This window comes from Cajanus cajan, chromosome 6 (assembly GCF_000230855.2).
Source record: "Cajanus cajan strain Asha chromosome 6, NIPB_CcT2T_4, whole genome shotgun sequence".
NCBI classification, from domain to species: Eukaryota; Viridiplantae; Streptophyta; class Magnoliopsida; order Fabales; family Fabaceae; genus Cajanus; species Cajanus cajan.
The window spans coordinates 42,887,377-42,902,386 of NC_138522.1; the positions used below are offsets into that span (position 1 = coordinate 42,887,377).

A 15,010-nucleotide genomic window follows, 5' to 3' on the forward strand; every position below is an offset into this window, starting at 1 on the left:
TAAATTAAATAATGATAATACCACATTATTTTGAATACAAATGTTTATTATATTATGTAAAAAAAAAACTTTATCATGACTGAGTGAAATTTACATAAACAAATGATAGAATGAGTTATGTAGCTAGGAGTTTCTCAAAATTAATGTAACGAAAATTTATGAATAAATAAAAAAGTATTATCAGCATTTATTTTATTTGTTATTTGTTACAAGTGATCCTAGTTGGTTGAAAGCGAGGGCAGTGTTGTTCGCTATGGCATTCTGTTCAACGCCGTCGTTTCCGAGCCGTTTCTCGTTTCGCAATCCAAAGCTGCAACCTCTCTTCTCAATGTCGTCACTGTCTTCGAAGCTACCGGTGCACTTTTCCGGCAATGCCAGATTCAACCGCAACCATGTCCACCACAACCCAAGTGTTCTCAAAATTCGTGCCACGAACTCAAACTCAAACTCAACGTCTTCATCGCGCAGTGGCACCAACTACGTCTTATTGAGCTCCGCTATCACCGTCACAACGGCGGTAGCTAATCGCGTGCTTTACAAGCTAGCTCTTGTTCCTATGCGAGATTACCCTTTTTTTCTCGCTCAGTTCATAACTTTTGGGTAAAACTCTTTGATCGGCTTGTTGCCACTTGGAATCGCATTTATTTGTTGTTTTCGCTCTTGGAGAATTATTTGTTTGTTTGTTTACTTACTTTTTTTGGGGATTTTTTGAGCGCGTTGAAATAATTGTGTTGTGGTTTTGTGTGACGTAGGTATGTTGTTATATATTTCTCTATCTTGTATATGCGATACCGGGCGAGAATTGTTACCGATGAGATGCTGGCGATTCCGAAATTACGTTTTGTAGCCATTGGGTTTCTAGAAGCTTTGGGATTGGTTACCGGAATGTCTGCCGGAGGTACTGACTGTTATCTTGTTTTTTCTTTTCTGTTCTCTTTTTCGACCGTTTTATATTCTTAATATTCAGTACTTTTTTTTTAAGTAATTAAAAGCATTTAATAAATAATAGTGTGTGTTAAATGTTCCTTAGCTAGTGTCCCGACAGCACTCTGGATAGTGGTGAGAATTGGAATAGTATGGACAAAATCTTAGGTTGGAATTTTGTTATTGTCTTTGTAATATTTTCTACCGTTAAAAATAAAAAGGAGCACTCCTGGATAGTACCTAATCTCTGATTAAGATGAGGGCAAGGTTTTAAATTGTGTTCGCAGTTATGTTGTTAACCTTAATGTTCCTAGAATGGAAATAAAAAGGGATGTCGCAACTCACTATTGCGGTCATGGTGACTCCAAATCTTCAATAACTGTCACTGAGGCCAAAATCGCGGTTGCGCACCGTTTTTAAAAACCATTGTTGAGGGTGCACATGTTGACATATAATATTCCGTGGTAACATATCCCATTGGACTTGTGTTAATATTGTGTATCCAAGTCAATAATATATTGGGTTTTATAGTGTTAAATGCTACAAAGCTATGTCAGTTGTTATTAAATGTCAACAAGGAATAAGTGGCTTGTTTTTCTGTTGTACACAAAATAACCATCAATTTTGAAAAGTGTGAAATGAGAAATGCTTATAGAGGAAAAAAACAAAAGCAGAGGCTGTCATTTGTGTGATGTCTAGTACCCTGAAAGTGAGTTTCCATTTCCACCCTCTACCAAGCTACAATGAATGAAAATCAAAATCTTTCCATTTCACTCTGCTCTCAATTTTCCACCAAGCATACCCTAAGTGTTTGCTTTTGGTGTTTCTAAACTGAATGTTCATTACCTTCTGCAGCCGTACTTCCTGGACCAGTCATACCCATATTGAATCAGGTATCTTAAATATTTTGAACAGCCCTTGTTATCAGAGGACAGGTGACAAACAAGAAATACGAGTTTGTCTTTATTTTAAGCAATATACATCTGCCCTTTAATTTTATACATCTGTGAAGTTTACTTTATTTTTAGTTTCTCATTTGTCATACATATGGTTAGGTCTTATGAGAAAATCTGCTTTAATTTTACATGATGTGGATGCCATGCTATACAGCAGTGCTTTTGAGAACTTAATTGAAATGTTGTGGCTTTGACTGAGTTTAGTGAGTGGTCTATAAGCAGCATGATGGTTTTTATAATATATTAAGGAATTCGCGACTTTGTAGCATTGATTTAATATAAACCAGCTAATTTATTGGCAATGACAATAAATCAGAATTTTGATTTTTATCAACTTCTAGCATTATAGAAACTAAGCCTAATTTCGCTTCTCTCTACTCCCCAAAGGTGTTATAAAACTTGTCATTCTCATTTTTTTTCCTTCAAATATACTTTGACACAACTAAGCATCATTCCAATTTATTTTTTCAAGGACATTGTAGTCCATGCTTGTTTACAGATTGAGTCTGGTCTGTTTCTCACTATGATGGCAGCATACCTAAGCCATTTCATTGTCATATTTATAGTAGGATGTAGCAGTCACTCCTAAAGTACAGGAGGCTTGTTATTTCAGAACATATTCAGTATATCATGTCTGCATTTATGTTTTTTGCTGTTAGCCCGTCCTTTTATTCCAACTAAGAATGAAGAAAATGACAGTATTGCTGTAAACTATGTAACACCTTCTCTCATTCATGACATTGCTATTCATGACTTGAGCATTTGCAGAAAACTGTATTATTACTGATGTTATTAGCATGTAGTGAATTTAGTGATATGATCTTCATGATAGTATTATTAGATACTACAAACATCTGTATTTTTTTAATATTTTACATTTTACACAAACTTTGTTGTCATTATCAGTACTGGTAAAGCATCTCTAAATGGTGGCAATAAGTGAAATTGATTGAGAAAATTGCATTGCTTTGTAATTCAAGGTACTAAATGGCAAAAATCTCCCTGCAGATCTCGGCCAATTGAATCCTGACATTTTAATGGAATGACACTGACCACAGCTTATTATATGCATAATCATAGTAGTGTTTTTGTTGGTCAGTGTGCTAGTTGTTTTAATGCATCAGTATATGTATTCTCCAAATACTGTTTTATGATTTTTTTTTTTTTTTTTGCAGACATTTTTGGTTTGGCAGCTAATGTTTTCTACCCTTCTCTTGAGAAGAACGTACTCAATCAATCAATTGGTTGGATGCTTACTTGTAGCTGTTGGTGTTGTGGTGGCTATTGCAAGGTAATTTGACTTTATTGCAGGGATAAATACAGTATTCTTCATATTCAGTTTCTCATGTTGAGTTCACTAATTAGGTCGGATGACTATGTGAATCAAGTATTCCCAAAAATGTGTAGTGAATTAGCTTTGACAAAAGATATTGACTAGAAAATACCAGACTTAACTTCTAATCTCCCTTCCAATTCACAAAATGATTGAACACTCATTTTATTCCCCTAAATATACACTGGACATCAGTTTCTCCCTTTGAAGCACTTTGACATCACTTTAGCTCTGCAATCATTAAAAGTAACATCAGCATTGTCCTTTGGTAATTGGACAATGAGAACAATGTTAATGGAATTTAAATTTGGGGATCTTATTGATCTCACTTTCTATTGTTGAAGGACTACATTGATGTCAACTTTCTCTGGAGGACATGTCTCATGTTTTTGTGAAGCTAAAATAGGAGTTTACTTTGTAAAAAACAACAACAAAGCCTTATCCCACTAGGTGATTTCAGCTTCATGGATCACATGACAGCTCGGTTAAAAATCAAAGCTTCATGAATATTATTTATCATGAGATCTCCGTTGACAACTTCTTCCAAAGTCCTTTTTGGCCTCCCTTTCCTCCTTTTCATAGGACTAAAAACCGTGCAATGTACACTTCTAAGTGGAACCTCTCATGGCCTTCTTTGTACGTGTCCAAATCGCCTTAATTGATTTTTCATCAATCGGTGCACCACCAATCTTTTCTTGTATATAGTCATTCAGTATCCTGTCTTTTCTTGTATGGCCACACATCCATATTAGCATTATCATTTTTACTACTCTCACCTTTCTCTCATGTTGTCCCTTTAAAACCCAACATTCACTACCATATAGTATATTGGACATATTATTTTACGATAAAACTTGCCTTTTGAGTTTAATAGGTATTTTGCAATCAGAAATAACCCCTAATGCCTTCTTCCATTTTACTTCCAAGTCATTTTCCTCTTGTTTCTTGCTGAAACTGGAATGCATGTACTCTGTCTTACACCTACTTAAGCTACTTAAGTAGTTTATTTTTTGAAAAATACATAAATTACTAATGATCAACATATAATTGTTATGGACAGAAAGGTTTTTACTCTGTTCATTATCTCCTTTGGTGTAAAATATTGTAATTTAGTTCTCCTTTTCTTATCTTGAGGAGGTATATAGGAAAATTACCATTAAATTTTTTTTTAGAAAAATATTTCCATTTTAGGAATGGTTAACCAACCAGTACCACGAAATGGTTCATCACTCTTAAATTTGAAATATTTTTACTAAAGCTTCATTGCTTCTAATCTTTCCAATAATATTTATTGCGTGTATAATTTTAAGGGTGTCATTAAAATGTTAAAAAACTCAGGTCACTAGCTGCTTATAACAGGCTATAGAAGTTCAATAGCTGTAATATTTGTCATGCCTTTTCATTGTGATTGTTTGGGTACAAATCTCACGCAGTAAGTGCCTAGACTCCATTGATAGGTGATTCCTCTTTCAGTTCAAAAGAAGTGGGCTCATCTGATCATTTGTTTCCCATCATTGCAGTGGCTCAAATACAGGTCAGATGCTCTCTGAAGTTCCGTTCTTTTGGCCAGCACTGATGATAGTTTCTTGTTCCTTTCAAGCTTGGGCTTCTGTAACCAAGGTCAGTCAATAAGAAGACGTAGATTTTTAGTTTAACTTGTTGAGGAGCATAATACTCTTTGTTTTTTCTTGTATGGCAGGAGTATATTTTCATTGATTCTGCCACTCGATTAAAGGTATGCTTTGTTTACCTTTTGGGGGAAGGGGGGTGTATATAAGGTTACTGGACGATAGATTCCATTGGCATTTTATTTGCGGGCATGCTTTGAAGTCTTTAAGATGTTCACATGCAGCACAAGTCACTGGACATATTTGTGGTCAATTCTTTTGGATCTGGGTTTCAGGTACGACTTGCTACATAAATTGCAATGAACTTATTGTACCTTTCAAAATCTGTAAATGGCATTATTACCAGTAATTTTTAGTTTTTCTTTCTTGATTGCTGATTTCTTGGTTGTTGTTTCATCTTGTGTAATTGAAGAATGATCATGAAACAACTTGTGTGAGTTCAAATTATATGTTTGCTGTCTAACTTTTTATATGATTTCAAAATGCATTACTTTTTTTGTCCCTTAATTACAAATAGCAAACGGTAATTTTTAGGATACATGGGTTATTGTTGTCTTATTATTTTGGAGTATTATTAGGTGCTATACTTGTACATATAGAGCTACATGCGAGCCCTAAACTATTAATATAAATTGGAGTTTTTGGTTAATATTTTATGTAATTTAGAGAAGAAAAAGATCTTTATTTTTGTACATTGATCAGAATTATATGAGGAGATTATATAGACAGAGATTATTAGAAGAAATCCTAATCACCTTGATTACAAAAAAAATGTAAAGATAAGATAAAGAGAAGAAAATAAAGGAGAATCAAATTAGATTTGAATAATCTAATATTGATCCCATCTAACTAAATCTCCTATAATAAAAGAGAATATAATCAAATCAGGGTATGCCTGATTTTGATCTTAGCAACCCAAATTTACAATTACATAAAAAATATATCCAGCTGTCAACATTTTATATTACGACATCCCACAAATTTATTAGTTAGATGATGATTTTTCTTCTTCGTTCGGGGTATTCACGGGGCAGGTTTACTTATGTCTTTAATTGGTCCGAAATTTTGATAAGGTCAATTTTGTGAACATGAACCTGATACGACCAAGACTCGACAATGTTTAGATAAGACTGGGTCAACCCAACTTATTCTCACAATATATTAATCTTAACATTATATATAGTTAAATTGGAAAATGAAATAAATTTATACCTACAATTAAGGTTTATTTTATTGTATATATTTTAAGATAAATGATAAATGATATTAATTTAAATATTACACCATGTTAGTCAAAATAATGTTAAGTCAAGCTGTGTTATTGATATATAATTATACTTTTCAAAATAATATATAATATTATATTGGATTGGGACAACACAAAGGCATAACCTAAACTAGTTATCAAAATACATCGGATATAATTTCTTAAATCTGAACTTGTGAAAGTCCCTTTAGGCTGGGCCAAGCCTGGTTGGTGGGACGGGATTGGTCATGAACAATCCTATTTTTCATCCAAAAACTATAATGGTAAAAGAGCATGAAGGAGAGGTTATCTAAAATTTGTCTCCATAGAGAAGAATTATATTGCTAATTCTAGATATTTGAATTCACTATTGGACTGTAGATCTTGCCACCGAAACATTGAAATTGAATATCTTTCATACAAAAAACTTCCACTCTTTAGTTCCCAATGCTGATAAGGCACCATGGGTTACATTATAGCATTTTGCTTCTATCTATGATGAAATAGACACGGATGAATTAGTAAGTATGCGTATGCCTATTCATTTATTTTAAAGTTCTGAGGCTCTGCTTGGCCTGTTTGCCTTCCTGCTTTTTTCATCTATTTTCTGTACACTAGACATGAATTTTGACTAAGGATGTTTGTGGATTGTATTAGATCAACGAAACGTCATTTGATCCAATCCAAAGTTTTCTTGTTTCACGGTCAAAACAGTTTATTTTAAAATTAAAATCTGAACCAATCCAACTTAATTAAAAGTGGTTTGGATTGGATCACTTTTTTCTTTTTTTTGGTTTTTTAGGAGACAGTAAATAAATCACAAGATATTGAATCAAATTTAAATTTATAAAAACTAATTCAAAGAATAAACTATAAATCATAACATAGATTTGATAATCACATTCATTATAAAATAAAAAATATATATATTGTAAATCCAGATTAGAAATTACTAGTCAAAACAATATTTAAAATTCTAAATCTGGTAATTTAATAAATAAACCTATATACACACACAGATTCAGGTTTTTGGTTTGGATTAGATGAATCTTAAAAGTAGAACAAAATACTGATCAAATCCAATAGAAAAGTTGGTTTTCTTTCTTCTTCTTTTTTTAGTTTGAATTTTGCTGTGATTGGTTTAGTTTATGACATATCTAATATTGATCAAAATAGAGACTTGATCCTCACAGCTTCCCTTGGTTGGCAGTGCATTTTTTCTTCTGAAAACGTTTTTATAAGAATTTTAGGGTTTGTTTGAAAGAGCTGATTTACAATTTGGGCTTATCTTATAACATAAGCATTTGTACAAGTGTTTGGAAGAACTTATGAAATAACTTATATCTATAGGTTGTTTTCAACTTATTTCAATAAGCTCTCTAGGATAGCTCATGAAAACAACTTGAAACTTATATGAAAATAATTTAACCCTATTCTTTTTTTATTGTAAAAAAAACTTATACAATAGTGCTTACATAGTAATTATTTAGTCAATAACTCCTTAATTAAGCTGTTTACTGAACCAGACTCTTAGTTTCATTATAGGTGCGCCAAGCACCTAGCTAGGGGAGGGAAGGGGGATAGGTGCACAATGCTGGCCTGCGTCCCTAATACTCTCTTGATGGCATTTTAATTTTATTTTGGATTATTTCTGTTTCATGTTTGTTACTTAAGTAATTATTGAAAGGTTCTCATGTTGTCATTTCAATTTTATTTTAGATTATTTCTGTTTTATGTTTATTACTGAAGTAATTATTGAAAGGAATATTTATGGTTCGTCTCTGATATTTATTGTAGGCTCTTTTCGTACTTCTGTCTCTACCTTTACTTTCTAACTTGAAAGGCATACCATTTGCTCAACTTCCTTCATATCTTAAAAGCGGTGCTGGTTGCTTTCTAAACCTTGGAGCTAATAAACCAAGTAAGCTCTAATAAATTGGTAGCAGTGCATTAACATATCTCCCACTTGTCTGCATATGTTAATAAATTGTTGTTAAAGTTAAAACACTATCAGAGTAGGTATTAGTATTATGAGTGTATGGTTCTCCAAGGTTCGCATCAATTGGTATCAAATTCTTCCACCGTGTCGCCCAATTGCAAACAAAGGATAGGTGGTCATGCTTAGGCTACAGATCATAATGTAACATTATGTTATGACCCAATTGCAAAGTATATAGGACTTGAGTTCTGCACCAGAAATATGGGATTTGATGTGGGTTTAATATGGCTTTGGCTTTCTTAGCACAATGGTTAGCTTTTGTGGTTCTCGTTAGGTTCATAACATAATGCAATACCCTACCTGTCCGTCTGGTAAGAAGCCGAATATATACATGACAATGATTTAACCTCATCTAGATATAGCATAACTTCGGCACTATTTCTTTTTAACCCATTTAGATAAAATTATATTAAAATTCTCATAATTGTAAGAAATCAATAAATTTCTATGTAGCTTTTATTTTCTATCCTTTTCTCTTAATTGAATAAGATTCAATATAAACCTATCACACAACCAAACCGATGAAAATTAAAATTTATTAGCTCTACCCTTTAGATGATTTTGATCCTTTTTTATCCCAATTTTTAATATATCCATATTCCTCTCCAATTTCCATGTCTCAGGTTGTGATGGCGCTCCCTTGCTTCCACTACTTTACGTAATTACCAATTTGGCATTCAACATATCCCTGCTTAATGCAGTAAAAACTTCTTCTGCAGTTGTTGCTTCTCTTCTAGTAATGTTGTCAGGTACTCATTATTTTTGTATCTCTTAAATGCTTTTTACGACATCCAGCGAAAATTATAACTCCTATGCTTTATTTGGGGGGAGAGGAAGGAATAGAAGAGAATAAGAGAAAATAAGAGAAAATTGATTTGATAGGAATAGGTAAGAAATAGAGTAGAATAGAATAAAATTTGTAGTTGGTTGGTACAGTGAAATTAAGTGAAAAATTTAGTGAAATTAGTATTTACAATTACTATTTTATCCTCACTTTATAATATAGTTTGAATTAATATTTTTTGTATTATATAATTTTACACATTTCCTAAATTCCACTAAAATCCCCTCAGGGGTTTTAAAAAATGATATGAAATCTACTTCTAATTCTTCACAATTCTCTTTAAATACCTTCTACTAAACATTTCTTTTTTCAAATTCACTCTAATTCATCCCTCTCCCTATTAAATCACCTCCACCAAACATAGGCCTAAGGTCTTTTGTACCTCTTGTTTATCCCATTGACCTTTTTATAGCTCATGTGTGCTTATTGTTTTTGCAGTGCCAATTTCTGTTTATATTCTTTCCCTTCCTTTACCATATCTTCCCGAGGCAACAAGCCTGAGCCCATTCTTTTTGCTTGGCTGTGCAATTCTTCTATGTGGTCTGTTTTTGTACAACACAACCCGACCTGCGAGGAACAGTTCTGAAGTTGACTGAAAAAGTTCCAGATTATGAAACCAATGATGAGGAGAACTAACAGCTAAGCATCATACCGCAAAGAATGTCAGCCTTGAGGCACTCTTGGCCACGGTGAAATATTCACAATCATTGCGATTATTCTTTTGAGCGTAAAATTTGTTCAGTTTCCACGTTTAAGGGTCACTTAGCTGCTTTATGGTGGCTGACTTCCTCATTCTGCCATTGGATTATTGTAACTTAAAATTGTGCATATATCTGACTTGTGCGAGTATATTTTCACGTACATTAATACATAGCCGACAAACGTAGTTGGTAAAATGCAGGTGCGGGCTTTTTTCAGTGGTCTTATTGGTTGGCTTTCTTACAAAATATGAAAATACAATATTTTGGCGATGAGATATCTTGGATTGATACTTTTCACGAGAAACGTAAATGATCGTAACCACCGCGTTGCCTCTTGGTCGCAGGCGATATTATTAAGTGATAAAAAAATTAACTTCAATTTTATAACTTCGTTTCTTAAAAAAAAGTAAACATTGTCATATTCTACGAATTATGTGTGTGATCATCTCGTGCAGTAGTTTTGTTAACTAACATGTAGCACAAATTATGTTTTAATACTAGAGGGTTGATTATCATCGAGCTCAATCAATTCGAGAATATCTTTGGTCGTGTACAGAAGAACCAATCGGTGGGCTACATTATTGATCAAAAAGAATCGGGGTCTGCATATTCACCCGTGAAATAAGTATTAAAAAAGCAAAAAACGTAAACTTCACTCGGTAAATATGAAGTTTAATATGTTCCCTCCATCTGAATATATAAAAGTGGATTAAAAAATCTACGTGCATCAAATAATTGGGCGCAAATCGGTAACAGACAAAAATATTCATTTCATCTTGTTGAAAATCTCCAATCTACAAACACACGGAGGAATGCACCAATACCAATCCTGTAGCTTTTACATTCCTTTCCATCGAATCTAATATTACTTCCTCCAACAGCATGCAGTGGTCTGTTTTCCAGAGAGCACTTCGGCCCTCCAGCTTTAAACCCAAATTTTCTTCCTTCAATGTTTCCTCTGAAAAGAAACCAAAGTTGTATTGTTAGTTTAAACTACGGAAACAGTACAATTCAACCCATTCACTCGCATAACAAAGGAAAAAGGCACAGCTTGAGGCAATATCTCTTCCATCCTTGCATTTAAAACTAAAATTGTCAGACAAACGTAAGGTACGGAAAAGCGTATATCTATTGAAAGGAATTCAAATTTTCAAATATATAGAATTTTGTAGCAATGAGCAAAATTATTTCAAGGCCATTTTAATTGTATTTCTTATTATGGTATCATAGCATCAGTTTTGATTATTTTGTAAGCTCAGCTCAAAACAATCTGTAAAACTGTTACAATATAGATAGTATAAATTCCCCATGACCAGAATTAGGTTCGAACATGAACATAACAATTATCAGACAAATAACCAACTCAACGTGCTTACTCCATAGAGGCAAAAATAAAAAATAAATAAATACAAACAGCAGGGTGTGAATTTACAGAGTTAAGGTTTCAAAAAAACACTTTGTTAGCTAAGCTAATTTAAGATTCTAATGAGTAGACATGTTGCTAGACGACAAGGGATCGTCTCAGAATAATATATCCCATACACTTAAATTAGAAAACAATAGATCTACATAATGCAAAGGATATAAGACATGACGTTTATTTAAATGGATTGTTTATTACACACACTGGACAAAGGATCAACAGAAATTTAAAGTATGTGGAAGGCAATAGTCAAATAATTAGGTTTGTCATATGCAATGTAGATGCAACAGTTCATAAACCACATCCACCGTAGTTCAACTTAAAAAAATATATATAAATGAAGCTCAAAAAAGTAATATATGATTTCAACATAACTTCAAAGCATAAAATGTGCATGCCTTTCGTTTCTTTAGTTTGTTGTTTCTGCTGCTACCAGTTCTAGAACCCATTACTTGCTCTCCGGTTTTATCTTCAAAGGGTAACGTTTTGATTTCATCATAGAAACTTTCTGTTAGACCTTGCAACCTGAAATAGAATAAACACAAACACTAAGTGGAAAAAGAAGTATTTAAATAAAAATCCTATCATACATTTAATGCATTTCTAAGTCTGTAGAAATATCAAGCAAACATTCCAAACACTTCCCATACCCATTTCTTGATTTCTTCAAGTACTTCTCTCGCTTCCTCTCATGTTTTGTGAGAGGAACACGAGTGAACAGCTCCTCCTCTTGCCGAGCACGTTCGTCCATCTTGGCAATATATCTATCAACTTCTATGCTAGCTCCCTCAAAATCTCTTACCTGGGTAGTGCAGTGAACAGCCAAAACAAATCATCACATAAGCTCATCAAATAATTATGATTAAACACTCAAAATAATGTTACCTCTTCAGGCCTTTCCTCCATATCATTCATCAATGTCCTGATATAATCACTCTGCTTAGCTTGTTTCAGAATTTCTTTCTCTCTTCGCGAGGCATTTCTTTCATGCTTTGAAGCTTTATCTAGATCCATAGACGTAGGGGCAAATTTTACAGGTTGATAAGAATCATTCCCATCCTGCAGCATACAAGCAAAATGTTAGATAGGCAAAGGAAAAATATCTTTTGCATGATCTTACCACCCTGCATTATACCAAATTTTACACTGTATAATATCAAATCTACACTCACCTGTGAGGCTAAGTCTAATTTGCTAACAAGCATGTCAGGATTTGGATGATACTTTGACACGTCTTCACTCTTATTGGATGCAGCTGTCTCCTTGCCCTGAATATCACTTCTGGTTGCATTTTCACTGGCTTGTGTTAGTTTCTGGATTTGGTATTGTTGCTTTTTGTCAATTGGACGAATCTGCAATGGAAACCACGATGTCAAATGCCTAACACACATTATACTTTGAAAATATACACATGTAACCCTTGATGATTAACACACAAAAGGATAAAACCAAACCTTTTCCAAATATAATCTTATCTCCACAATACTTCGAACAACAGGATGATCTTCAATCGGTAATCCCTTGGCCTTCCGCAATAAATAATAAACAAGGGACTGACAATAATTCAAAAGCAGCAGATTTTTAGCTTCAAGGTAGCTAAATCCATCTGCTGTCGGATATTGACCTTCTTTCACCTGGCATAAGAAACATGCCAGACATTAAATAAGAATCAATTTACTCAATGCTATTAGGATAAGTATATATCACCAATGTTATTTACTTATAACAAAATTCAATAGTATTCCAGAAAGGCCAACGTAATAGCAGTAGAAAAAAGTATCAATAAAAAAACAGGGTATGAACCAAACTTAATGTCCAAACTACATAAAGATTTTGAGTTGGAACATTAAGAATTTGAACATAAAGTAAATATTAGCAGCTTTTAGGAATGCTTAAAAAAGCAAAAAAGAATAGAAGCGAAAAAAGTATGTCACCTTGGCAGTTAAAGATTGAATTTTACGCCTTACGGTATCAAGTCCTTCCTTCATTTCTTTCAACAGCACAGCAAGCTGAGACGCTTCTCTGTGAACACAACAAAGAAATTGAATAAATTGACCTAACAAAGTTCCAATTTATTGTTCGCATATTTGAAAATTTGAAGCAAACAACAATTGATTCACGCGCAAGCACGGAAGAGAAATAATTAAACGAACTTACTCTCGCTTGCTATTATCGTTATTCAAATCGTTCGCAGTAGTTTCCATGATTTTCCACAATTGTCAACAATCTCTAATCCTGCATTTTTATTTTTGAGAAATAATACTAGTTATTAGATAGTCAAAAACCGAGATGAAAGTTCGAAACAGCATAAGTTGAACGATTGATGCAGAAAAGATAGGTAGAGAGAGATTGAGAAAGAAGTAACAACCACAGGCGGAGGTAGCGGAGAACGAGAGACGTTAGACGTGGCTTGGCGGTGGAGGGTGTTCGGAGTGAGATACTGCGGCGGAAGAAGGTATTTGCTAGAGTATGGGGGCATGACGGGCCATGCTATTCGAATTCCAATGGGCCGTTATTTGGGCTCACCGGTTACCCCCTTAAGGTGTTTGTTTTGCGATTTAATGTTTCATTTTTTTAGAATCACATTCTTATGAACATTTTAACCCGAATATTCTGAGTATATTTAAAAAAAAAAAACTTGTTTTGTTACATTCTATTATTCTTAGTAATATTTTTTAAAATTGAAAATAACTCAAATAAAAGTAACAATAAAAAATTATAAATGTGTTAGAAAATGACATCTCCTATTACTACAGAATATCACTTTTCAATCCACCTATCATAAGAATAAAATCTCTCTAAAATATGAAGATATTTTTTTAAAAATAAAAATTTCTGAAATTTTTATTCCATATCCTTCTAACTAAAAAACATAAGAATAATTATTTCCATTTTATTTCAGTTAGACATAAGAAAAGTTATTTCAATTTTATATTCATTTTATTAGAAGGTTATGGAATAAAAAATGCACATTCTTGTATTCTTTTTTGTGTGATTTTGTTTTAAGAAGAAGAATAAAAAAAATGTGTTTAAGACAATGTAATATTGTATCTTAAAACAATGTCTTTTTAATATTTTTAAAGAAATGGTAAATGAAAATATAAATATATTTAATATATTGAAATCATAAAAATAACACTTTTTATTAAATAAAAATTAATTAGTAGACAATATAGGAAAATTTAAAAATCTTTTAAAAGTTTTACTTTTTATTTTTAAATATGTTTGACGGGTCTAAGAAGGTTTTTCATCCCGAGAAAAATAAAGAAAATAAGAAACACAAACACTATTATAATAAATACTAGTATTACTTATTAAAATCATGCAAATGTTATGCAAGACACAATAATTAATTATTGTTTTGCTGATTCATGGGAATCAAAATTGGTACCAAAAAGGAGCTTTGAATTTCATGTATGATGTTCAATTAACTAAGTTTAGGATGTTATGAGTTTGAGTTGTGTAACAATCTAGTATGTTATTATATTTAATATAGCACTATTATTACAAGGTAGAAAATATAAAATAATCAATGTAAAGATTTTTATGCAATAATAGTTGGATATTTATGTAACACACAATGTGTGTAGTGACGGATCCATAAATTTTAGATAGTGGGAACAATATTTATTTATATATTTGTAATATTAAAAATTTTATGTATAACTTTGAAAGGCATAAATAAATATCATAATTATTTTTTACAAGCTTTTATATCTATGATTACAATTAAAGATAAAAATAAATTAGGTCAGACTAGATTTTATTATAAATTAGTATGTTTGAACCTAACTTTCTTTAAAAATATATATCATAAATATAACTTATTTATCTATCATAGACATCTTTTAAATATTTGGGTAGAATTACAATGCTAAAAACCTACTTTATAATAATTTAATACTATTAAAAATATAAAAATAAATATGTTAAATTTTATAAAAATCAAGTTTAAT

The 15,010-nt window shown here is 32.3% G+C and overlaps 2 protein-coding genes across 2 annotated transcripts; one reads left to right on the forward strand and one right to left on the reverse strand.

Annotated features, from left to right (window-relative positions):
• Nucleotides 1–203: 203 nt before the first annotated feature.
• CLT2 (CRT (chloroquine-resistance transporter)-like transporter 2) lies at nt 204–9,847 on the forward strand. Its single transcript, XM_029272136.2, has 10 exons — nt 204–600; nt 753–898; nt 1,780–1,817; nt 3,056–3,171; nt 4,734–4,833; nt 4,913–4,948; nt 5,066–5,116; nt 7,885–8,008; nt 8,710–8,835; nt 9,369–9,847. Exons 1-10 carry the CDS (start codon nt 254–256, stop codon nt 9,524–9,526), a joined length of 1,242 nt encoding a protein of 413 aa, XP_029127969.2. The 5' UTR covers nt 204–253; the 3' UTR covers nt 9,527–9,847.
• A 534-nt stretch (nt 9,848–10,381) lies between these two features.
• On the reverse strand, nt 10,382–13,589 carry LOC109802329 (Sas10/Utp3/C1D family). Its single transcript, XM_020363649.3, has 9 exons — nt 13,423–13,589; nt 13,212–13,289; nt 12,989–13,076; nt 12,509–12,688; nt 12,227–12,406; nt 11,940–12,113; nt 11,705–11,856; nt 11,453–11,579; nt 10,382–10,589 (listed from the first exon to the last, which is right to left on the reverse strand). The coding sequence occupies exons 2-9, from the start codon at nt 13,256–13,258 to the stop codon at nt 10,578–10,580; spliced, it is 960 nt and encodes a 319-aa protein (XP_020219238.1). The 5' UTR covers nt 13,259–13,289; nt 13,423–13,589; the 3' UTR covers nt 10,382–10,577.
• Between the last annotated feature and the right edge of the window lie 1,421 nt (nt 13,590–15,010).

Excerpts from the sequence above, each read along its gene's own strand:
- CLT2 (XM_029272136.2), top strand. The coding sequence starts at position 254 with ATGGCATTCTGTTCAACGCCGTCGTTTCCGAGCCGTTTCTCGTTTCGC. Across the intron at positions 4,949-5,065 it reads ATTCTGCCACTCGATTAAAG|CACAAGTCACTGGACATATT; the intron begins GTATGCTTTGTT and ends GTTCACATGCAG. Across the intron at positions 8,009-8,709 it reads CCTTGGAGCTAATAAACCAA|GTTGTGATGGCGCTCCCTTG; the intron begins GTAAGCTCTAAT and ends TCCATGTCTCAG.
- LOC109802329 (XM_020363649.3), bottom strand. The coding sequence starts at position 13,258 with ATGGAAACTACTGCGAACGATTTGAATAACGATAATAGCAAGCGAGA. Across the intron at positions 13,077-13,211 it reads AACGATAATAGCAAGCGAGA|AGAAGCGTCTCAGCTTGCTG; the intron begins GTAAGTTCGTTT and ends TTGTGTTCACAG. Across the intron at positions 12,114-12,226 it reads AATTAGACTTAGCCTCACAG|GATGGGAATGATTCTTATCA; the intron begins GTGAGTGTAGAT and ends TGTATGCTGCAG.